The sequence below is a fragment of the Anomaloglossus baeobatrachus genome, chromosome 10 (genome assembly GCF_048569485.1).
Source record: "Anomaloglossus baeobatrachus isolate aAnoBae1 chromosome 10, aAnoBae1.hap1, whole genome shotgun sequence".
Taxonomy (NCBI): domain Eukaryota; kingdom Metazoa; phylum Chordata; class Amphibia; order Anura; family Aromobatidae; genus Anomaloglossus; species Anomaloglossus baeobatrachus.
In genome coordinates, this window is record NC_134362.1 from 187,652,159 (window position 1) to 187,677,912 (window position 25,754).

The window sequence follows — 25,754 nt, forward strand, 5'->3', positions numbered from 1 at the left end:
CATGACTTTGGTGAAGACTCGACCTGATGGCGAAACGCAGGAAGCGTTGATGCTCTGGTGCAATCGGCACATGGAGATAAGCATCCCTGATGTCGATTGATGCTAGGAAGTCTCCTTGGGCCATCGAGGCGATGACAAAGCGGAGAGATTCCATCCGGAACCGTCAGGTTCTCTGTCTGTTGAGCAGTGTGAAGTCCAGAACGGGGCGGAGTGATCCGTACTATCTTGGTACCACGAACAAGTTGGAGTAAAAACCGCGACTACGTTCTTGAAGGGGAACGGGGATCGCAACTCCTCCTGCCGTCGGAGTGTTCACCGCCTGAAAACGTGCATCGGCTCGCTCGGGGGGCGGAGATGCTCTGAAGAAACGAGTCGGAGGACGAGAACTGAGCTCTATCCTGTAACCGTAAGACAGAATGTCTCATCCATCGGTCTTGGACATGTGGGGACCGTGAACCGTCAGCCACTGCTACTACTGATTTAGCCGCCAGTCAAGAGACTGGAGGGGCACCTTGGGACACTGAGCCCAACCCTTAACAACGTCAGAGGGGAAGGGACAACGTGTGTTATAAGGCGTTTAGTAAAAACGCTTGTCTGGGAAAGCCCTGTGCTTCTGGACAGCATCTCTGAAGCCTTGAGAGCCACGTCCGGACAGAGTCCTGGGTTGCGACCTCTGCCTCGTCCTCTATAGAGTCCTCAAGCTGAGACCCTTGATGAAGTCGGGGAAGATTCTAAGCAAGGCCGCTTAGCCGGTCTGGGACTGCGGTTCGTGACGGAGGCCACCCCAGGAGCACGCTTCGTCGCAGACCGAGAGAGGCCTGGGGGCGATCCCGCAGTGCCCGGGGCCTGTGTAAGGGGCCGGTCTGGACTGCAAGCTCCTAGTATCTTAGCAGACCATTTGTCCATAGCCTGAGTCATGGATAGTGAAAATGACTCAGAGAGTTTCTCAGCAAAAGCTGCAACTCTGTCCCTGCCGCCTGGACAGGGGACGCCGGCGGAGCTCAACCAGTGCCCCCGGCTCCGGCTGAGCGAGTGCCACATGGCCCGAGCAATGCTCACAGCGATCACTGAGGGATACATATGTACAGTCGAACTGTGAAAATGCATACAAACATTATATATCTATATATACAGTTCAGCACTCTAGGGGGCCCAGCACCGAGAAGAAGCCCCCTGGCGTACCGACCGCTCAAGAAGTGTGTGCTGCTTAAAAACATGGCTGTCGGCGTTTACAGTGGAGGGGGGAGCCGTGGGCGTAACCCCAAAAGTGCGGGAATCTGGTGCCCCGAGTGAAACGTGAGGGGGCGGAGGACAGCCGAGTGTGCTCCAGCCCTCACTGTCGGCCTCAGACTGACCGTCCCGCCCTTCCCCCTGACTGGCAGGGCCGGGGGCGGGAGTTTAAGGCGCTAGGCCGCAAAAGCCGGGGGCTAGAGTTAAAACCGCGGCCGGCAAGCAGGCGCGGCCGGCGCGGTAGTTGTACTAACCCCGCAGGCGCTGCCAAGTCTGAGGCTAAGGTGCTCCCTGCACCGTCCCCAAGGGGACACTGAGTACCTGTGCGGGGATCTGTGCCATAGAGTGATTAGTGAGGGGGGCGGAGGACAGCCCAGTGTGCTCCGGCCCTCACTGTCGGCGTCAGCCCGACCGTCCCGCCCTTCCCCCTGACTGGCAGGTCCAGGGGCGGGAGTCTAAGGCACTAGGCCGCAAAAGCTGGGGGCTAAAGTTAAACACCGCGGCCGGCAGGCAGGCACGGTCGGCGCGGTAGTCCCGTACCAACCCCGCAGTCGCTGCCAAATCTGAGCCAAGGTGCTCCATGCACCGTCCCCAAGGGGACACTGAGTACCTGTGCGGGGATCTGTGCCGTAGAGTGCTTAGTGAGGGGGGAGGAGGACAGCCAAGTGTGCTCCAGCTCTCACTGTCGGCATTAGACCGACCGTCCCGCTCTTCCCCCTGACTGGCAGGGCCGGGGGCGGGAGTGTAAGGCACTAGGCCGCAAAAGCCGGGGACTAAAGTTAAAACCGCGGCCGGCAAGCAGGCGCGGTCGGAGCGGTAGTCCCGGCGTCATACCAATCACCGCAGTCGCTGCAGCGTCTGAGGTCAAGGTGCTCTATGCACCGTCCCCAAGGGGACACAGAGTACCTGTAGATGCAGGGCCCTGTCCCTGAGATACTCCGTCTCCTGTCCGGCAGAATCCCACAGGGGCTGCGGAGGGAGGCCGGTCCCAGTGCCTGGATGACCGGATAGGATCCCACTTCCCCAGAGCCCCTAAGGGATGGGGAAGGAAAACGGCATGTGGCTCCGGCCTGTGTACCCGCAATGGGTACCTCAACCTTAACAACACCGCCGACTTAGTGGGGTGAGAAGGGAGCATGCCGGGGGCCCTGTTAGGGGCCCTCTTTTCTTCCATCCGATATAATCAGCAGCTGCTGCTGACTAAAATGTGGAGCATTGTGTGAGTGTCAGCCTCCTTCAACACAAAGCATAAAAACTGATGAGCCCGTGATGCACGGGAGGGTGTATAGCAGAGGGGAGGGGTTACACTTTTTAAAGTGTAATACTTTGTGTGGCCTCCGGAGGCAGAAGCTATACACCCAATTGTCTGGGTCTACCAATGGAGCGACAAAGAAATTTCCCCTTAAAACATAGAATATGACGTTCCCTGGGTCACATAAGGCAGCTGTGCAAAATTTTGTGATTGTAAATGCGACAGTGTGTATTCCTTTATTGGACATACATACACACACACACACACACACACACAGATTTATATATTATATAATTAATATTTGGTGTGACCGACCTTTGCCTTCAAAGCAGAATAATTTCTTATATGTACACTTACAATTTCAGGGTATTATAATCAGGTGTATAAATATCCAATTATATCAAACAGGTGATAATCATCATTTTCATATGTAGGTTGAAAGTAATTAACAGAAACAGCTGTATAGGAGGCTTATACCTGGGTGAGGAACAGACAAACTCTGCTACAAAGGTGAGGTTGTGGAAGATAGTTTCATGTCACAGGTCATACATACACCATGGCAAGACTGAGCACAGCAACAAGTCACAAGGTAGTTATACTGCATCAGGAAGGTCTGTCCCAGGAAAATAATTCAAAGCAGTTTGGGGGTTCATGATGTGCAGTTCTTTGAAAGAAGCACCAAGAATGGGCAACATTGAGAACCAGTGATCTGGTAAAGAAACTTTGTGCAGCAAATGAAAGAGACAGCACGGTTACTTCTCTTCGGAAGATGTCCAGCAGTGACATCCGCTCAGAACTGGAAGCTGCTAGTGGCTAAAAACTCAGAAACCAGACAAACCCAGACAAACCACATGGAAACTCTAGCACTGGCACCACTACATGGCTCTGCCTCTCCCCAGCAGGGACACTGACTCACTCACCACTGTGGCCTGGTTCCCTGCTGTCCTCCGCGTGTGGCTTTCCTGCCTCCTCCTGATCCTGTATACAACACATAGGCCTCCCGGGAATGAGCCTAGGGTGCACGCACATGTACCTGCCCTAATGTTAAAGGGCTGGTGCGCCATTTCCCAGAAGTGCTTTGATGACAGGTTCTAGGGATTTAAGTCACCCTCTCACTAGGGGAGGTGCCTAAGCAATAAGGTCAGTTAGGTTGTGTCCTGCTAGCAAGCTAGTTGTCAGGTCCCGTAGTCCGTTGTCAGTGTAGACCATTATAGTCCGGGCGGCATGGTGGCTCAGTGGTTAGCACTGCAGTTTTGCAGTTCTGGGGTCCTGGGTTCAAATCCCACCAAGGACACTATCTGAAAGGAGTTTGTATGTTCTCCCCGTGTTTGTGTGGGTTTCCTCCAGATTCCTCCCACACTCCAAAAACATACTCATAGGGAACCTAGATTGTGAGCCCCAATGGGGACAGTGTTGCCAATGTATGTAAAGCGCTGTGGAATTAACAGCGCTATATAAATTAATAAATATTATTATATAGTCCTCTGTCAGGGTAGTCCTATGCCAGTGTTGATCTTTTCATACTTGTCACCTTGTTTTGGCCATGCTTTCAGTACCCGCCAGTTCCTGCTGTCCTACCTGCCTCAACCATCCCGACTGCACCTGTCTGCCCTTGAGACTCTGCCTATCCGTCTGTTATGATCCGGTATTCGTGGAAGATACTCCGATTGGTGAGAAAACACTACGAAAACAGGAGTAGTTGGAACCTCGGCTGACCGCAATCCCCTAACTATCAGGCCACACTAGAATTAGCCGTGGAGCGTTCCTAAAAACCTAGACGCCTCGTCACATCCTGAGAAACTTACTACACCTCACAGAATGAAATGAGGAAATCTACCTTGCCTCAGAGTAGTCCCCAAAGGAGTAGATAGCCCCCCATATACAAAGATTACGGGAATGTAGGAAAACACAATATACAGATAGGAAAAATAGATTTAGCAAAGGCGGGGCCCAACTAACTAGATACAAAGGAAAGGAACTGATTGTGGTCAGTGCAAAATCCCTATACAAAAATACAAAACTCCTGATAGTAAAAATGGCCCTGGACGTCATAAGACTTCACTCCCACTATATCAGGTACTCCTGCAAATAATGAGAGAACAAAATGCCAAAAAAGAACACAAAATACAGAAGAGCAAATAATCAAATTAGACAGGGATAAAATCCCTTTTCCTGCAAGTGAGCTAGCAAAGGGGAAACCCCCATGCTCACAACACAAGAGAAACAGAACTTCACCTGCAAGAAAACAGATACAAAGGAAAGCAAGGAAAAACAACACCCTAAAGTGTAAACCAGGAAACAAGACAAAAAGTGAAAACTTATCTGCAGAAGTCTTGCTCAGGGATACAGGGAAGGACAAAGCTCCAGGCCAGGAACAGAAACTGAGAAAAATTTAATTATAACCGGCGCCCGCAGGACACAAAGTGCTCTCCTATATAGACCAGACTTGTCTGCAATAGGACTTCCCCAATTCCCAATTAACACCGACACCTGTCTGAGTCACAGGCTCAGATTCAGCTCCACAACCATTCCTGGCCACCAAAGGGAGCTTCAGAACAGCACCAACACAGACGACATTCACAACACCTTCCTGCTGTATAGTCAGCTCAAGAGACTCTGCTTGTCTACCCCTGAGCCTGTCCATAACAGTGTCCATCCTTGCCTTGGGGGTCATCTGCCACAGTCCCCGGACACTGCCCTGGGGATGGCACCTGATGTCTGCTTCGGTAGGCACTTAGTCAACCCCTCTCAGTAAAGGGTAATTGTTGTGAATACCATCAGAGATGGTGCTGTCCCTGGGAGTGTTTCTGGACTCCCTCTAGTGGCTAATGCTGGTAGAGAATCTAATTCTGCATCTGTAGCGCAGACAGGTGTAGAAGATGATTGCTGTTTCAGGTAGCCTATTGAGTCCAGCCTGGGGGTATAAAGGAAAGCAGTCTTTGTCTAACCTTTGCTGGTGATAATTGTTTTTGTCTCATGGGAAGATGTCCTGAATTCTTGTCCTCCAGCCTTTGGGCTTTTTGACCTTCTCTTTAGATTTTTGTTTTACCTTTTGAGCCTTTTTTTGGATTCTCCGGGAATGCTTTCAACAGCGTTTTTTTGTTCCTTTGTATCGGTTCTGTTCCCATGTCATCCTGAGTCTGCAGCAATGCCTGATAAGTATTTTGCGCTCTTGGTCTGGGCTTGGTTGGAGCTGAATTTGCACTGAAGGGCATTTCTGCTTGATTTGTGCCTTTTCCTAAACCTGTGTTTGAGAATATTATCTTTTGTTTGTTGCTAGTGAATATGTGCTTTCCCTGCACCATTTTTGGAGGGCAATTTATTCCCAGCAAGAAAGGGAGTTGTTACTCCCTATGTGATCAGGATTTGTATTTTTGTATCTCATGTGTTTTTTGGAGTTATGATCTTTTCTATTACAATTGCATTTTCCATTTAAATGTTATTGCTCAAGAGTTCCTGATATAGTGGGAGGAAAGATTGTGTCATCTTTAAGAGAATTTTTTTGATTATCAGGTTTTGGTATTTTATCAGGTTTTTACTGGCTGCAACCAGTAATCTATCCTATACTTTTGTATCTAGCTAGCAGGGCCTCACTTTGTTCATTCTATATCTATCATCTGTGTGTTTTTTTTCTTACATCACCGTCGTTATTTGTTGGAGGCTTTGACATTCCTTTGGGACTCTTCCAAGGCAAGTCAGGATTCCTCATTTCATCTTTAAGGTTAGCTAGTTCTCCAGCAGGGACGAGGTGTCTGGGTTTGTTAGGAACGCTCCACCGCTACTTCTAGTTGTGTCTGTGTAGTCAGTGGATTGCAGCCAGCTAAGTTTCCAACTACACTTTGTGCATCATCATCTACCTTTTAATGTGATTTTTGTAAGAACTTTTTGGGGTCTCCTGACCATAACAGGTAAGCGTGGGTCCCCCTGTGGTCCAGTGGGTCCACTCCTTTGCAGTATTTTTTTCCCGCACCTTTCCAAAACTCCTGCACATTTATATAGATCACAAAAACGGCTAAAAATTTTAATAAATAGTAATTTGCAAAAGTCTATCCAACAACCCCATCTACAAACATGGAAATAATCCTTTACAAGAAGTAACATTTCAGTGTATTTACCGGGTAGTGCGTCCTCCTTCACGCCTCCATCATAATACTCCTGTGTGAACACCGGCTTGTTGTCATTCTGGTCTACAACCTTAATGACGATTTCCATTGGACCTTCCAACGTTTGTCCTGACTCCGATATAGAAAATGTGGTCACCTGAAATCAGCAATTTCTGTCCTTATTAACCTTGTGTCGCCATTTAAAATAACACTAAAAAATGTTTGCATTGAAACCAGTGGAGGCGTGGCCTATAGCAGCCAATCAGAATGAAGATCTCATTTACCAAAGTTTTGTAGAAAGAGAAACCGGTAATGTAATTGGTTGATAGGTGCACCTCCACCCACTTTTTTTGGAAAGATTGACACATTATGTGGTGTGTTGTACAGGGTGCAAAAAAAGAGAAACACTTTGTCCTGCGGCCAATTTTCAATTCTAACTTTAGGTTATCGCGTTCTTCCTAAAATTAGTAGATTTTCTTTTTATATGTTTTATTCGTCTGTTTTTGCTGGATGGCTTATAGTTTTGAATGGCACCACTTATTATGTGGTAATGTACCGTACTTAAAAATGAGGGAAAGATTACAGGTGGGGGGGGGGAAGTGATAAACCCCTCCCCCCACAAAAACAACAACACAAAAAGCTCAATTCCTCTCTCTCATATATATATATATATATATATATATATATATATATATATATATATATATATATATATATCACATATGGAAATAATAAAATGTTTTGGTTTATTCTTTTTTTTTAGAAATTTCTGAATTTCTTTATTTGACTCCTAAATAATAATAGTAATAATAATAATAATAGTAATAATATCAGAATATGACACAAATTTCTACAGAGAAGGAATTGTGTGGCTGACCAATATTATGCCATTAAGTGAGTTTTGGCGTTGACCTATATGCAAACGAATGTATTCTCTCTGTACTGATTGTATTGTGTTTAATAATAATGATCTGATTAAAAAAATAATAATAATATAATTCTATAATTCTTATGAGTCTTATAAAGAAATATATATAATCACTATTTATATTTAGGAGTCAAATAAAGAAGTTCAGGAATTAAAAAAAAAACAACCAAAATTATAGATTATATATTTTTATATATATATATATATATATATATATATATATATATGTATATATATATATTGTATATATATATATATATATATATATATATATATATATATATATATATATATATATATATGTATATATATATATTGTGTATATATATATAAATATATGTATATATGTATATATATAGTACTAGCTGTACTATATAATAACTGCTGTTATATAATAACTGCTGTTAAAATACAATGTATTAAAAATGTATTCTGCACACAAAAAACACAAAACAAATAGATATAAATGTAATTATAATGTCTGTCTCCCCCTCTGTATGTCTCTCTCTCTCTCTTTGTCTGTCTGTGTCTCTGACTGTCTCTGTCTCTTTCTCCGTCTGTCTCAATCTCTTTCCCTGTCTATCTCTTTCCTTGTCTGTCTGTCACTTTCCCTGTCTGTCTCTTTCCCTCTCTTTCCCTGTCTGTCTCTTTCCCTCTCTTTCCCTGTCTGTCTCTTTCCCTGTCAGTCTGCCTCTTTGTCTGTGTCTGTCTCTTACCCTGTCTATGTCTGTTTCTTACCCTCTCTGTGTCTGTCTCTTTCCCTGGCTGCATTGTGACACGCCAACATTCCATATAAGGGCGTGGCTGCGCATTCTTCTGAAGTTCTGACTGCACTGTGGCTCCCAGCTCCATTCGCTTTAATGGAGGCAGGTTTTTTGGTGAATAACTGTAAAGAGAAGGGGTTAAAATTTCCCCTCAAAACATAGCCTATGACGCTCTCGGGGTCCAGAAGTGTGAGTGTGCAAAATTTTGTGGCTGTAGCTGCGACGGTGCAGATGCCAATCCCGGACACACACACACACACACATTCACACATTCAGCTTTATATATTAGACTAGCTGTACTACCCGGCTTCGCCCGGGTTAATAACTGTTGTTAACAAAATAGAATGTATTAACATTCCCGGGATAGAAGGTTTTAAATAGAATGTATTGACGGCCGGGATAGTAACTGTCTCTCTGTTTCTCTCCCATTCTCTGTCTCCCCCTCTGTATATATATCTCTGTCTGTCTCTCTATCTCTTTGTCTGTCTGTCTCTTTCCCTGTCTGTCTAACTGTCTCTGTCTCCGTCTGTCACAATCTCTTTCCCTGTCTGTCTATCTATCTATCTACCTCTGTCTCTTTCCCTGTCTGTCTCTTTCCCTGTCTGTCTCTTTCCCTGTCTGTCTCTTTCCCTGTCTGTCTCTTTCCCTGTCTGTCTCTTTCCCTGTCTGTCTCTTTCCCTGTCTGTCTCTTTCCCTGTCTGTCTCTTTCCCTGTCTGTCTCTTTCCCTGTCTGTCTCTTTCCCTGTCTGTCTCTTTCCCTGTCTGTCTCTTTCCCTGTCTGTCTCTTTCCCTGTCTGTCTCTTTCCCTGTCTGTCTCTTTCCCGCTCTTTCCCTCTGTCTCTTTCCCTGTGTCTGTCTCTTTGTCTCTCTCTTTACCTGTCTTTGTCTGTCTCTTACCCTGTCTGTCTCTTTCCCTTTCTTTCCCTGTCTGTCTGTTTCCCTGTGTCTGTCTCTGACTCTTTGTCTGTGTCTGTCTCTTTCCCTGTCAGTCTGTCTCTTTGTGTCTGTCTCTTACCCTGTCTATGTCTGTTTTTTACCATGTCTGTCTCTTTCCCTGGCTGCATTGTGACACGCTAACATTCCATATAAGGGCGTGGCTGCGCATTCTTCTGAAGTTCTGGCTGCACTGTGGCTCCCAGCTCCATTCGCTTTAATGGAGGCAGGTTTTTTGGCAAATAACTGTAAAGCGCGGGGTTAAAACTTACCCTCAAAACATAGCCTATGACGCTCTTGGGGTCCAGACGTGTGAGTGTGCAAAATTTTGTGGCTGTAGCTGCGACGGTGCAGATGCCAATAATCCCGGACATACACACACACATTAAGCTTTATATATTAGATTATATATATATATATATATATATATATATATATATATATATATATATATATATATATATATATATATATATATATATATAAATAATTGTTTGTTTTCTTTTTTATTCCTGTTATATTTTTTTTTTTAGAAATTTCAAAATTTCTATGCTTGACTCCTAAATAATAATAACAATAATAACAATAATAATAACATACTATTATTATTTATTTTATGATTGCCATTATTATTATTTAGGAGCATTTAAATAAATTCAGGAAATTCTAAAAACACCCCCCCACAAAATAAAATAAAAGAACTCTCTCATATATATATATAGTTTTGGTTTCTTTTTCTCTTTTCTTTAATTTCTGAATTTTGTAAATTGACTAGATAATATAGTTAGGTCCAGAAATATTTGGACAGTAACACAAGTTTTGTTATTTTAGCTGTTTACAAAAACATGTTCAGAAATACAATTATATATATATATAATATGGGCTGAAAGTGCACACTCCCAGCTTCAATATGAGAGTTTTCACATCCAAATCGGAGAAAGGGTTTAGGAATCATAGCTCTGTAATGCATAGCCTCCTCTTTTTCAAGGGACCAAAAGTAATTGGACAAGGGACTCTAAGGGCTGCAATTAACTCTGAAGGCGTCTCCCTCGTTAACCTGTAATCAATGAAGTAGTTAAAAGGTCTGGGGTTGATTACAGGTGTGTGGTTTTGCATTTGGAAGCTGTTGCTGTGACCAGACAACATGCGGTCTAAGGAACTCTCAATTGAGGTGAAGCAGAACATCCTGAGGCTGAAAAAAAGGAAAAAATCCATCAGAGAGATAGCAGACATGCTTGGAGTAGCAAAATCAACAGTCGGGTACATTCTGAGAAAAAAGGAATTGACTGGTGAGCTTGGGAACTCAAAAAGGCCTGGGCGTCCACGGATGACAACAGTGGTGGATGATCGCCGCATACTTTCTTTGGTGAAGAAGAACCCGTTCACAACATCAACTGAAGTCCAGAACACTCTCAGTGAAGTAGGTGTATCTGTCTCTAAGTCAACAGTAAAGAGAAGACTCCATGAAAGTAAATACAAAGGGTTCACATCTAGATGCAAACCATTCATCAATTCCAAAAATAGACAGGCCACAGTTAAATTTGCTGAAAAACACCTCATGAAGCCAGCTCAGTTCTGGAAAAGTATTCTATGGACAGATGAGACAAAGATCAACCTGTACCAGAATGATGGGAAGAAAAAAGTTTGGAGAAGAAAGGGAACGGCACATGATCCAAGGCACACCACATCCTCTGTAAAACATGGTGGAGGCAACGTGATGGCATGGGCATGCATGGCTTTCTATGGCACTGGGTCACTTGTGTTTATTGATGACATAACAGCAGACAAGAGTAGCCGGATGAATTCTGAAGTGTACCGGGATATACTTTCAGCCCAGATTCAGCCAAATGCCGCAAAGTTGATCGGACGGCGCTTCATAGTACAGATGGACAATGACCCCAAGCATACAGCCAAAGCTACCCAGGAGTTCATGAGTGCAAAAAAGTGGAACCTTCTGCAATGGCCAAGTCAATCACCAGATCTTAACCCAATTGAGCATGCATTTCACTTGCTCAAATCCAGACTTAAGACGGAAAGACCCACAAACAAGCAAGACCTGAAGGCTGCGGCTGTAAAGGCCTGGCAAAGCATTAAGAAGGAGGAAACCCAGCGTTTGGTGATGTCCATGGGTTCCAGACTTAAGGCAGTGATTGCCTCCAAAGGATTCGCAACAAAATATTGAAAATAAAAATATTTTGTTTGGGTTTGGTTTATTTGTCCAATTACTTTTGACCTCCTAAAATGTGGAGTGTTTGTAAAGAAATGTGTACAATTCCTACAATTTCTATCAGATATTTTTGTTCAAACCTTCAAATTAAACGTTACAATCTGCGCTTGAATTCTGTTGTAGAGGTTTCATTTCAAATCCAATGTGGTGGCATGCAGAGCCCAACTCGCGAAAATTGTGTCACTGTCCAAATATTTCTGGACCTAACTGTATATATATATATATATATATATATATATAAAATTGCCTTATTCTGTCTGTCTTGCTCCAAGATGATGTCATTACAGTGACAACCGTCGCTGTCGCGGGCGGAGGGGACGCTGGGCTCGCTAACGGTCGGGTTCGGCACTGCTGCTCGGTGGCTCGAGCAGTGGGCCAGATCCGGGGACCCAAGCGGCGCTCCTCGCCCGTGAGTGAAAAGGGGGTTGATTTGGTTTGGGGATTTAGTCCGTGACGCCACCCACGGGTTGTGGTGAAGATGGGCACCACCGCTGGTGGTGACGGGGATCCCGGGAGCGATGGTAGGGAGCACCTGGGATGTCGTTTTCCCCCTCTGTGGGTAGGGGTTGGTGGTCCCGGGGCCCGGTGGTGTGACGGGGAGGCAGGGTCGGTGAGGTGCAGGGCTGCAGGGGCGGCGCGGCGCCGGATGGCACGGGTGTACTCACTCAGCAAGAGATGCACAAAGTCTCCGGTAAACCAAACGGCTGCATGGACGGGTCCCGCAGCCGGCTGCTGTGTCTTTTCCTGGACAGGTGATGGCGGCTGTCTTTCCTTGCACCTTTGTGTACTGTTTTGACTACGATGGGTCCCCAACGGTAGTCCGCTTTCCGGTGTATGGATGCCAGAGGAGCCCGTTTTGCCCGCAGGCGCTGGCCCTTGGGTCTCTAGCCGTTGGCGGTGGCTGTACACCCTCACGGTGCGGACAGTTGCCTTCTAACGGGTCTTTGGTTGTTAAGAAACCCTTGGGGTTCCTGTCACACTCGGATTTAACTGTTGACGGTGGCTCCAAGCCTGGTCGGTGTCCGATGGCCCTGCCTGTGTGTGCTAGCTTCACTTCGCTCCCCGGTCGGTACCGGCGGGCCACCGCCCGACCCCGGTCCTACGGTTCCGCGTTGATCCACCACTCCTGCAGACGGCCGCCACCGTCTGCCAACCTTGCTGTCAGTGCCTGGGCTCCGACCCAGACACCCGCAGTACGTGACCTCTCTCTGTCACCTCCTGAACTCAACTCCAAACTCTGACTCTCTGACTGCTTTTCCCGCCTCCAGGCCTGTGAACTCCTCGGTGGGCGGGGCCAACCGCCTGGCTCCGCCCCACCTGGTGTGGACGTCAGACCCTGGAGGGAGGCAACAAGGGTTTTGTGTTTGGCTAATGTAACTGTCTAGGGGGGTGGGTGTGTGTGTGTGTGTTACCTGTGATGACCTGGCTAGTCCAGGGCGCCACATCGCGACACCGCGCGCGCTAAAGAGCCTGTCACCAACAGCTCAGCTAACTGAACAGCCCAAACTACGAGCCAACAGGATGATGCCTGACACTTTTCTCCGCACCCACATGGAGCCCCGACTCCCCGGTGAGTGATGCACCCCCGGGAACCCACACCGGCAACCCAGCCGACACATACCCACCGCTCGCCTCCGCCCCCCGCACACATTACGCCACTCGGCTACCCCCCCCCCCGCACTCCGCATGTATACACTGAACACACACACACACACACTCACTCACCTGTCCCCAGCCATGCAGTCCCTGGAACGGACGTCCTCAGCGCCATGGCCCCGCTCGGCTCCACCCCCGCACTCCGCCCCCCGCACACATTACCCCGCAGGATGGGGGCACATGTCAGGATGGGGGCTGCACCACGATGGGGGCACATACCAGCATTGGGCCACATCACAGCATCAGCATATTGTTACTTAACTTTACACTGTTCGTGGCCTTCTTTCATTACAAGCCATGGACATCATTACACATTAGACTCATCTATTAAAACTGTTCCTTCTGTTGTTTGTCATTTTAAAACCAATAAACAATTATAAGAATATACTAAATTACACCGAACCCATCCAGTGCATTCATTACCTTATTACATACACATTCTAGACTACCTGATTCCTTACAATCGGGCCACCTTCTAGTAATAAATATATTAATAAAAATAATATATATACATTAGATATTTTTCCATTGATGGAGCGGTATGAGGGGTTTTTTTTCCTGAAATTACCTTTGCATTGTGAGCTGTTGGTTTTTAAGTGACATCTTGCTGGGAAACAGAATCTTTTTGATCACTTTTTGTTACAACAGCCATAGTGCCCCCATTAATGACATAATAGTCAATAGAATCCCCCCCCCAAAAGAAAAGCGGCAACTAGGAGCTCCTCGTGGGCACAGCTATGGGGGGCAGAGGTAACGGTCGCATCTGGGACCTGGTGGCAGCAGAATTAGAAATGACGAAACAGATTTTGCCTTGAAGGCTGGGATCTGGAGGTTACACCTCTGGTGCCCCCTAATATTGGTGGCGGCAGGGACCACAGAAAGGCCGGGTACTTACTTTGTACTCAGCGATCTTTTCCCGGTCCAGGGATCGGGTCACCATGAGCCAACCAGATGTTCTGTCTATAGTAAATACCCCAATGGGCTCTGAATCAGCTCCGGGGCCGGTTATACTATAAAACACTTTCATAGTAGAGCCGAATTTCGATTTAACCTGTGGAGATGAAAGAATGAATGTACTAAAAAAATAAAATAAAAATCAATGCTTATAGGAGGTAGACGTTGTATTTGACTATCATAATCAGTCATCCCCCCCCCCATTGCAAATTTGGTTTATTAGCAAAAGTTACAAACTTTCTGCTCTTTGCAATAAATAAATAAAAAAATTAAAATATCTGAAAACAACTTACTTTTTTTAAAGTGATCCTTTTGTATAGACTAATTAAATTAGTGATCACTGATAATTTAGTGACGTGAATTTTTTATGCACTCATATATAACATTAGTTCACAGCTATATTTCATTTGTCTTTCTTGGGGTGGGGTCATCGTACAGTAAAAAGGAGCTAATGGTATGATCCTGCAAGCCATGGCAATTACACTAAACATGCATAGATTATTTATTTATATTACTTTTATTAATGTTTTTTCTTATTATTACTACTATTATTTAGAGGTCAAATAAAGAAATTCAGAAATTTTTTAAAAAAAACCCATAACAAAACATATATATGAAATTTTTTTTGGAAATGTCTGAATTTTGATCACAATAGTAGCTTGGTCATTTCTACAGTGAAGTATGATGGTGGCTCTGTGAAACCTACAGTGTAGCATGGTGGTGGCTTCATGACGCCTACAGTGACGCATGGTGGTGGCTCGGTGATGCCTACAGTGACGCATGGTGGTGGCTCGGTGATGCCTACAGTGACGCATGGTGGTGGCTACGTGAAGTCCACAGTGAAGCACAATGGTGACTCGGTAATACCTACAGAGATGCATGGTGGTGACTCGGTGATGCCTACAGTGACGCATGGTTGTGGCTCGGTGATGCCTACAGTGACGCATGGTTGTGGCTCGGTGATGCCTACAGTGACGCATGGTGGTGGCTCGGTGATGCCTATTCATAACAGCCAGAGAGGCTCTACTAAGTACTAAAGAATCTTAATATGAAGGGGGGTGAATAATTCTGAGACCTCAGAAGTCAGGAAACAGTGGCATTTTGTGCTTTTTTTTATATTTGTTGTGTTGAACTATTTTGCAATTTTTACCCATTTTTTTTATATATTTGAATGCAGAGTCTGTTTCTCTTGTTGTAGTCGCCATACCTGGACAAGTAGTTTTGGAAATGGACCTCGACCATTCTCAAAGAGGAGGATTGGGGGTATTATCCAAGCTCTTTTCTTTCTTCTCAGGAGAGGACTGGTTTTCTCAATATCCTTATTTCCAGCAGACGTTTGGGCCTGTGAACCACAAATCCAGTTGGTAAAGTCAAATGATTCCTACTATACTGTCTGCTACATACATTCACATGAAGGGACAAAGGATCTTTTCCGAGACACAACTAAGTTTCCACATGAGGGCACCACTGTACAGATTGGGTGACGTCAAGTGACCCACAAACTGTTTTAGGTCAACATCAGATTGTGAGGACATTCTCAGGTGATAAAGGATCTCCCCTTTACAATGTGAAGTCTTGTAAATTAGGATCTGTCACATTCATCCCCAAGAAGATTCCGTCACAGAATCATTTTTCCTGGTGCCGCTAATGGCATTTACTCCTGTTTGACCAAAAAATATACAGACCAGAACTAGCAATGAGACCAACCATCTCACAACCAAGTATGGTGGGCCAGGTAAGGGGGTGGTTGTCTCTCTTTGCTGGGTCCAAGCTGAAACTATAATGGACCAAGAGGACAACACCAGGGGTGGACATATCATTGATACAACCTGGGACCAGGGCAACACCAGGGGTGGACATATCATTGATACAACCTGGGACCAGGGCAACACCAGGGGTGGACATATCATTGATACAACCTGGGACCAGGGCAACACCAGGGGTGGACATATCATTGATACAACCTGGGACCAGGGCAACACTAGGGGTGGACATATCATTGATACAACCTGGGACCAGGGCAACACCAGGGGTGGACATATCATTGATACAACCTGGGACCAGGGCAACACTAGGGGTGGACATATCATTGATACAACCTGGGACCAGGGCAACACCAGGGGTGGACATATCATTGATACAACCTGGGACCAGGGCAACACCAGGGGTGGACATATCATTGATACAACCTGGGACCAGGGAACAACCAGGGGTGGACATATCATTGGTACAACCTGGGACCAGGGCAACACCAGGGGTGGACATATCATTGATACAACCTGGGACCAGGGAACAACCAGGGGTGGACATATCATTGATACAACCTGGGACCAGGGAACAACCAGGGGTGGACATATCATTGATGCAACCTGGGACCAGGGCAACACCAGGGGTGGACATATCATTGGTTCAACCTGGGACCAAGAGGTAAGGTGCCCATTTCCACACCCAAAGCTGGACTATTAGACTGCAAAGGACCCATATATTGTTTAAGCTCATGTGATGCCCCTGGACTATCAGGTCGTCACAGGGTATTGCAAAATCTACCCTCCCGTGCAGTATCCACCTCCCTCTTGGTTATGGGTCCCTAACCAAATGGTGTTGCCTACATCAGCTAATCAAAATCCTAGATACACCCTGCACCACACCCACTAGACACACCAGTGGACAGCTTGAGGGGAATAGAGTCGCCCACCTGGGGGGTCTGGGAGGGGAGGCGAGGAGTCAGTCAGTGAGTCGGTTGGTGAGAGACCCTGGAGCTGTGAGGAGCTCTGAGGAGGCCGGGAGCGGGAACTCCCATAAGGAAACTGTCTAGGTTGTAGAGGAGTCGGAACCCCAGTCTCAGGGGATTGTGGCAAGGGGCTCAGATCTGTCGAGTAGGACAGTCAGCGGCCTTGCACCATCACCGAGCTGGGACCGAAGCACGACGGGGTAGGTGGACCCTAGGTCGGGGAGTAGCTACATGCAACCCGATAATTCACCCATGGAGAACAGAGCCTTCAAGATTCATTACCAAGCGCTCCAAAATCGGGGCACTGGCGCAACAAGGGGGGGGGGGGGGTAGGACTTTCCACCCAAAACAGTCCAGAAAATCCCAAGCGTGACCTCTGAGAGCAAGCTCCTACACTTAGCCATAGTGGAGAGCGGGACCCGGCATGTTTCACACTACCAGGACCACCAGAGAGGTAAGCTTAGTGCCAGGAGGCAGGTCACGGATTACCAGGCAGCATCATTGGGGATGGGACCCGAACTAGCTCCCCTCAGCGGCAGCGGTGTCAAGAGATTTGGTTTACCCGGTTGCCGGTGTCTGATTCATGGACTGAGTGAGTACAAGAGCATACCTCCCAACCGTCCCGGATTCTGCGGGACTGCCACGATTTTAGAGGTCTGTCCCGCACTCCCGCGGCTCACAGCTGATGTCCCGACTCCTCCCCTCAGTGCAGTGAATAAATTAAATTATCATTGGCTCTGGATTATCAGGGGCAGCTGGGACTCGAACCTGTGAACTGTGAAGCTCATTGTTCCATAGGCAGCAGCTCTACCACTGACCCACTGCCTGTATTGTAAAACATAGGAAAATTTGGTTATCTTGACCTCTATATTGCAATAGAGAAATCAGAAGCAGATTATCCAGCTGCAAAGATGGATGGAGGGAGGGAGGAAGGAAGGGAGGGAGGGATGGATGGATGGATGAAAGGAGGGATGGAGGGAAGGATGGAGGGAGAGGGGGAGGGAGGGATGGATGAAAGGAGGGATGGAGGGATGAAAGGAGGGATGGAGGGAAGGATGGAGGGAGGGGGGGAGGGAGGGATGGATGAAAGGAGGGATGGATGGATGAAAGGAGGGAGGGACGGAGGGATAGATGGAGGGACAGAGGGAGGGAGGAATGGATGGAGGGATGGATGGATGATAGATTAGATGGATGGATGGAGGATAGACTAGATGGATGGATGGATGGATGGATGGAGGATAGATTAGATAGATGGATGAATAGAGGATAGATTAGCTAGAAGGATAGAAGAGAGAGGATAGAAGGATAGAGGATGAAGGATAGAGGATAGATTAGATAGATGGATAGAGGATAGAGACTAGATAGAGGATGAAGGATAGAGGATAGATTGGAGGATAGATTGGATAGAGGATAGATTAGATAGGATAGAGGATAGATTAGATAGAAGGATAGAGTATAGAGGATAGATAGAGGATAGATAGAGGATAGATAGAGGATAGATAGAGGATAGATGGATAGAGGATAGATAGAGGATAGTGGATAGATAGGAGATAGATAGAGGATAGATTAGATAGAAGGATAGAGGATAGATTAGATAGAAGGATAGAGGATGAAGGATAGAGGATAGATTAGATAGAAGGATAGAGGATAGATTAGAAGGATAGAGGATAGATTAGATAGAAGGATAGTTAGATAGAGGATAGATGGATAGAGACTAGATAGAGGATGAAGGATAGAGGATAGATTAGATAGAAGGATAGAAGATAGAGGATGAAGGATAGAGGATAGATTAGATAGAAGGATAGAAGATATAGGATAGATTAGATAGAAGGATAGAGGATAGATAGATAGATAGATAGATAGAGGATAGATAGAGGATAGATGGATAGAGGATAGATAGAGGATAGATAGAGGATAGATGGATAGATGGATAGAGGGATAGATAGATAAATACTGCATCTCTTTGTAGGTGAAGGAAAGAGTCAGATTCATTTCTTCCCATAAAACTATTATAAAGAAATGAGGAAAAAAATACAAATAAATTATTTTTTTTTCACCACTTTTGATTCAAACCAGCAACTTTCAAACTTGTGTCCAGCAGCCCCCTGGCTTTCCTAGCTGCTCTAGCTGTTGAGCCACTAGGATTGATGATGTCAGAGGGAGGATTTTACATAAATGAACCTACAATGCAGCCTCATACACAGCAGATTACAGAGGACACAGCTACATTGTACAGAGCAGTGTCTCTATCTCCTGGATTCTAGAGAGAGAGGAAAAGAGGATTTGTTTTTTCTTATAATAAAATTACTAAAAATAATAAAAAAAATAGAATAAAGTAATTTTATTACACTTTTTTATAAAATAATAAACATCACAAATCAGCAAATAACATGGACATATTTGGTGTCCCTGTAATCGTAACGAACCGAACAATGCAGCGATCAAATTATTTATGGGGATCGCTAAATGGTGGAAAAAAAATGGCGCAATTTATTATACATAGAAATATAAGAACATTCTGGCTGCTATGACTATTAACGAACAGTCCGGGGCATCTGCTGACTGACCCTGACTGCCAAATGGGTGTGGCTAGGGGTGTGGCTAGGGGCGTGGTAAAAATGTGTCCCTCTTTCCTTTCTTCAAAAGTTGGGAGGTATGCAAGAGTGATACCTGCATCCCATGGCCTAATACTCCCACAGAGTCCCCGGGGCATTCCCCTACCCGTGGAGGGTCACAACACCTGGCTTCCCCCGTCATCACCCCAGGTACGCCCAACAATGGCAGAGGTGGTACTCCCAATCACCGCACACCACGGCTGGCGTCTCGAACTTTATAACCCCTTGAAAATACCCCTTTCATTTGAGTGGCCGCGTGACCCCCGGGTCCGGGGACCCTCGAGCCACTGAGAACCGGGATCCACTTCCATGGGTCGGCACACTCACACTCAGATACCAGCCTCATGTCATAACTCAGACTAGGGGAGAGTCCAGCGTGAAGCAAAACACACAACAACAAGGGTAACATCATGACAAACAAGGGGTACACCTGGGACACCTTAACAGAGTGCCCTACGACAAGTGAGAGGGAGGTGGACCCCTCCTCCACTTACCTGTCGCTGTACCCTGCAGTCCTAACCAATCCCTATACAGGTTCCTCACCTGTCGCTGATCAGGAACCTGAAGCCCTGAGTGACCCTACAATAGTCCCTGGCTAGGGAGTAGGAAGGTGAAGGACGCTAGCCCCACCGCTGCACTAGAACAACACACCAGGAAAGGAAGACAGACAGGGGGAAAACACTGCAACAGACATCAGCCACCACTGCAACTTCAAGAGTGTTCAGCAGCTCCTTCCACATCCAGGCCAACAATCCCAATGGCAAAGAGAATAACCAGCACCCTCTGCTGATAGCAGAGGGTATATAAAGGGACTTGGAGTGGTCCCAAACCAGAAACACCTGGGATGGTAATGAGACTGCTTGCTGGCAAGGAATACTGATATTAACCCTATGACTGCTAAAGGAAAGGAAACACGTTTAGGCTAGTTTCACACTTGCGCTATTTTGACGCAAACAGAATCCGTCACTAATGTAGTACAGTTCATTTATTTACAGTGGAAGCGCGTTACTATGGCGCGTGTGTGTGTCATGCAGTACCTGCTTGTGTCCACATGATGTCGCGCTTCCACTGTAAATAAATGAACTGTACTACATTAGTGACGGATTCCGTTTGCGTCAAAATAGCACAAGTGTGAGTGGGCCCTTAATATTGAGAATCAAGAATGGAAATGACTCACGGCCTGAATCTGTCGCTAGTCTCATATAGCAGAGAGATGACTGTGACTCCTCCTCTAGTGTGGCCAATTATTGCACCTAAAGCGGGCTTTACACGCTGCAATGTATTTTACGATGTGTCGGCGGGGTCACGTCGTAAGTGACGCACATCCGGCATCGTAAGGTACATTGCAATGTATGACAGCTACGTGCGATTGCGATTGAACGGTAAAACGTTCATCGCACGCACGTCGTTCATTCCTCATGGATTGAACGTCAGGTTGTTCATCGTAACCGGGGTAGCACACATCGCAGTGTGTGACACCCCGGGAACGATGAACAGCAGCTTACCTACGTCCTGCAGCTTCCGGCCAGCTATGTGGAAGGAAGGAGGTGGGCGGGATGTTTACGTCCCGCTCAGCTCCGCCCCTCCGCTTCTATTGGCCGGCTGCCGCATGACGTCGATGTGACGCCGAACGTCCCCCCCACTCCAGGAAGTGAACGTTCGCCACCCGCATCGAGGTCGCATGGAAGGTAAGTACGTGTGACGGGGGTTAATAGTCTGTACGGCACGTTCAACAAATGGAACATACGATGGGGGCGTTGCAAATCGCATACGATATAGTATGCGACATTGCAACGTGTAAAGCAGGCTTTACAAACGCTCTATCCCCGCTGCTGCAGTCATCCTCCATCAACTAATGATGGTTCTCTTGTTCAGCAGGGCTGGAAAAAAAAAACCTTCAGGCACAACGGCTCAGACCGAAGCGCTTTCTTGCTCCTGTGCAGTAATATCAACCCTATATTATTATAGGCAGTAAAAAAACTGTTTTGTTTACTGGTCACTATAAATAATGTGTTTACTTGACTACATGATTGAAGCCCAATATGACTGACAGGTCTCTTTTTACACCTATACATAGGGAGGGAACTGTCAGTCAGCTGGAGAGGGGCAAGGAGAATCCGGCTGTCCATTCAAACTATGGAGACTATGAAACGCAGCGGAGTTTCAGAATAAAATATATGTATGTCCACTGCTGGTCTAACCTCTACCGGTGGCGAAAGTATTCCTTTTTTGGGATAAGAAAAAGAAAGTCCAGTTCACCTGTCAGGTAAGTGCAGGGATCCAGGATTCCAATGGATGCAAAAAAGCCCAAAAAAGAGGGGATCCAGCAGTATAAAACCATTGTGTTTAATTTCAGTCTTTTTTTTTTTTTTTTTACAAACGCGTAAACTGGGACTATGGTGGATTTTATATGTCCATTTTTAGACATATAAAATCCACCATAGTCCCGGTTTACGCGTTTCGAGGTTATGACTAAGAGGCATGTAGCCTTGAAACACATAAAATGGGACCTTTTCACGTTTCGAGGTTACATGCTGTAACGCCTGCCTGGATCCACAGACTCAGATGGGCTGTAATGGGGAGGCTAGAGGGAAGCCACTCACCAAGCAGGACCCCCAGAACCCTGAAACCCTTTAACCCCTATACAGGGATTTGGAATTACACAGGGCCCTGGAGATCACTACCTGTGGAAGACTGCAGTCCGATAAGAATAGTCGTCAGGCAGGGTCAAACCAGGAATAGCAGAACAGGGACAGAATCGGCAGGCAATGACGTAGTCAGAAAACGTAGCAGAGGTCAAATCCGGATCGGGCATCGAGGTACAAAAACAGTAGGCAGAAGGGTAGTCAGAAAACACGCAGAAGTCAGCACACAGGAATAACCAAACAGAATAGGACGTAACAGGAGCCAGGAAATCAGAACTATCTCTGGCAGAGGTCAGCAGACAGGAGGGGAATTAAGAAGGGTGTGGTGTCTTCCCATTGGCTGTAGCTGAATGATGGTACTTCATCTGGGAGACACACGCCACCTACAGTCAGCCAGTGGTACTGCAGATCCCCAGGAAACCCAGACCAGTGGATGAGCGGAGCCTGCGCCCACCACCGCCGCCGGCATCGACTCCTCTCCCATCGCCAGCACCATCCACGGCAGGAACACGGCGTAGCCTGGCGATCAGAGTAGAAGTCGATGGAGTGGACTCCGGTGGTGACGTAACACATGCCTCTTAGTCATAACCTCGAAACGCTTAACCCGGGACTATGGTGGAGTTTATCTGTCCATGTGCTTTCTATTTTTGTATTTTTTTTTAATAAGAATTGACAATACCTGCTGTTCTCTTTCATTCCACAAGAAAATAGGCACGGAGTGGCGCTTTCCGTCGGCATCCCATGCATTCAGCACAAAACTGACATATCCATCGTGGAGGGTGATCGACCTCTTCACCGTCACTTTACCATCGGGGAACACCCTGAAGCGGGTGTCCTCGGGCGAGTACAGCGCCCGGTTATTAACGGAGCAGGATGTAAATGTCACTAAAAACAATAAAAACATTTTATTAACAAGCAGCTCCAATCACTGAATATCTTGTCATGATAATGTGACGCCCCTGCACTATCAGGTCGTCACAGGGTACTGCACGCTCTTTCTCCTTTAGTGCAGTATTCAAATCCCTCATGGTTCTAGGTCCCCATCTTACAGTGCTGCCTCCAACAGCAAATGAAATCCTAGATACACCCTGCACCAGACCCACCAGACACACCAGTGGGCGGCTTGAGCGGAATAGGGCCGCCCACCTAGGGATCAGGAAGAGAAGGTGAGGAGTGTCAGAGTGGAGAAGAGAGAGTAGTGTGCTGGAGTAGTGAAGTGGAGAAGGCAGGGAGCGGTGGCTCCCAAGAGTAGCAGTCTAGGTTGCAGACGGTGGTCTAGACCTAGAGGAGTCAGACCCCCGGTCACAGGGGATTGAGGCAAGGTTCCTGAACCTGTCAAGGAGGACGGTCAGCAGCCTGGTCCTATCACCGGTCTGGGACCGAAGGCACGGCGTGGTACACGTACCCTAGGTCAGGGGGAGGCTTCAGGCAACCCAGCAATTAACCTGCGGAGAACGGAGCCTTCATGGACTGTTTCCACTAGCTCCAGAATGGGGCACTAGCGCAACGAGGGGTCCTTCCATATAAGTAGCCCACTGAAATCCCAAGCGTGAGCCCTGAGAGCAGGCTCCCATACTTAGCCATAGTGGGGAGCGAGCCCCGGAAATTTCCAGACTACCGGGCCACTTCAGTGAATCTAAACTTTGTGCCAGGAGGCATGTCACGGATCACCAGGCAGCACTGCAGGGGACGGGAGCCAGTCGAGCTCCCTTTGAGAGGCAGCGGCACCCAGAGACTTGGTTTACCCGGTTGTCAGCATCTGCTTATTTGCTGAGTGAGTACCTGAGTGATCTCCCCGTCCCGGCACCCAGTATCATCTTCCAGAGTCCCGGAGAATACCCCTACCCGTGGAGGCCAACGACACCTTGCTGCCCCATTCCATCACCCAGGGTACTCCCAATGGCAGCGGCGGTACTCCCAGTTACCGCACACAACGGGTGACGTCACGAACTATAACTACCATGTAAATATCCCCCTTTAACTTTAGAGTGTGGCCCCTAAGCCCCTGGGTTCGGAGACCCTCAAGCCACGAACGGACACTACCCCCGGATCCGAGCGGTTTGATCCGCTGCTAGGGCGGCATAATAATGATGTCCTCTTTGCACCTCTAAGTTTCTGCTTTCAAGGCCCTTTTATGTCAAATTAAAAAAATGCAATCTCGCTTAACCGGCCAGCGAGTCTCAACATTCACTGAGGTGTATTATATCCAGAGCTGGAGAACTCTGGAATTTGAGTGATTTCCTTCTGAGGTTCCTGTGGAATTTATTAGTGAGATGGGCAGATGTATATCCCTGCAAAATAGTGATGGTATATTGCACAGATGAGCCAAAAGGGCTACCAAAATTAGAGAATGGTCAGCTGCAAGTGGGTGTGAATGTGACCGTGCGGGGAACATGGGAAGGGGGCACAATGCTGCATTTTCATGCTCAGGATTGTACCATGGTACCAGTTTAAAGGAGTGAGGAAAGATCCCATTGATGGGTGCGGACATTGGCGCCAGCAGTGTGAGATAGACACCCCCAATTTGTGCCACCCATTTAAATGTTGGCTGACATAGTAGAATCTACGACACATTTGCAGAACTTTTACCTTTTCCGACGGCTCGTCCTCTCTCCAGGATCCTACGGGGCACGGTAAAAGCGTAGCGCTCCTCGCTGAATCCGGGCACGCATTGTTCCAGGTCCCCCGAGACCACCAGGGACACCTACAAAATGAAGACCAACTGTAACTTTGGTAATTGCACTGGATTTGCAAGCATGCTGGAACTTACGGTCCCACCCCAACAGGCGATATGTTCAGTGAGCGCCCAATAGGCCCCTCCTCTTCTACCCACATAAGGTCTTTTACCTTCCCAAGGAGGATCAGAAACGCCAGGTGACTCAATCTCATTGTTCCCGAGTTTTCAGACTTCTTGTCTGCTGCAGCTTTTGGGTAAAAAATAGAAGTGTCCAGTCAAACCCTCCTCCTTCTCCCCCTCATCATCATCATCATCACGCAGGGAGTGGTCACCATTGCCTCCAGTGGATGAAGTATTTCCAGATGTCCCGAAAAGCTGAGCCAAAAGCTTAGATACCCATGTAGATCCTGAAAGTCAAGGACGTCCTAACAACTACTGCAGGAGGAAAAGTTTTACAACTTTATAATAAACGTTATCAGTGACGGGCCGAACTTCTAAACTGTGGTATCACTCGAATTTGGCCAAGAAATGGTGGGAAAAAAAAAATTATACTTACCCGTTCTTCACTGGTCGACCCCATACAGCCAGAATCGGATAAGGTCTCCTTTCAGGACAGTCACAGATGTGGTCTTCACTGGGGATGTCCTTGGTGTGTGACATTTTTTTCGGCATTCCTGCGCTGATTTGGTGATGACATCTTGGCGTGAATTGTGATGTCATAGCTTAGAAAGTACAAAAGGAGCCAGACCACACTGAAGGTGACCAGACCAAAGGAATCGGCCAGACCGGAGTGGAGTTGTGCGGCACCACAAAAGATTAACGTTTTTTGCAACCCCCTTTGGACCGTTAGCAGCTTGTACAAGAACAATATATAGCCCTTTGGTGCGCAAGAGGTCATAAAAATGCATAATTCCACCTGCTTTGGAGGTAGACATGGGCCCCCTTTCCTCTTGGGCCCCTAGATTGTGTAAGAGGGTGTCCAGTGCCCTATCGTCCCTGAAGAATGTCATAGGACAAGTGAAGATGCTATGACAAATTG

The 25,754-nt window shown here is 46.8% G+C and overlaps 1 protein-coding gene across 3 annotated transcripts in view; it reads right to left on the bottom strand.

Annotated features, from left to right (window-relative positions):
* Positions 1 to 25,451, bottom strand: part of LOC142254737 (cadherin-1-like) — a 48,788-nt gene extending 23,337 nt beyond the window's left edge. Inside the window, exons 1-7 of one of the 3 annotated variants that reach the window (XR_012727307.1) lie at positions 25,272 to 25,451; positions 24,886 to 25,150; positions 24,628 to 24,742; positions 22,718 to 22,923; positions 15,255 to 15,389; positions 13,989 to 14,144; positions 6,598 to 6,742 (exon numbers count right to left, since the gene is read on the bottom strand). Coding sequence is in view for 2 of the 3 variants with exons in the window: in XM_075325991.1 (XP_075182106.1) it covers positions 6,598 to 6,742; positions 13,989 to 14,144; positions 15,255 to 15,389; positions 22,718 to 22,923; positions 24,628 to 24,742; positions 24,886 to 24,927 (799 nt within the window). In the remaining variant the exon portion in view is untranslated. Of the gene's footprint in view, positions 1 to 6,597; positions 6,743 to 13,988; positions 14,145 to 15,254; positions 15,390 to 22,717; positions 22,924 to 24,627; positions 24,743 to 24,885; positions 25,151 to 25,271 lie in introns of those variants that run through there. The other 2 variants (XM_075325991.1, XM_075325993.1) reach the window with 2 other exon arrangements.
* Between the last annotated feature and the right edge of the window lie 303 nt (positions 25,452 to 25,754).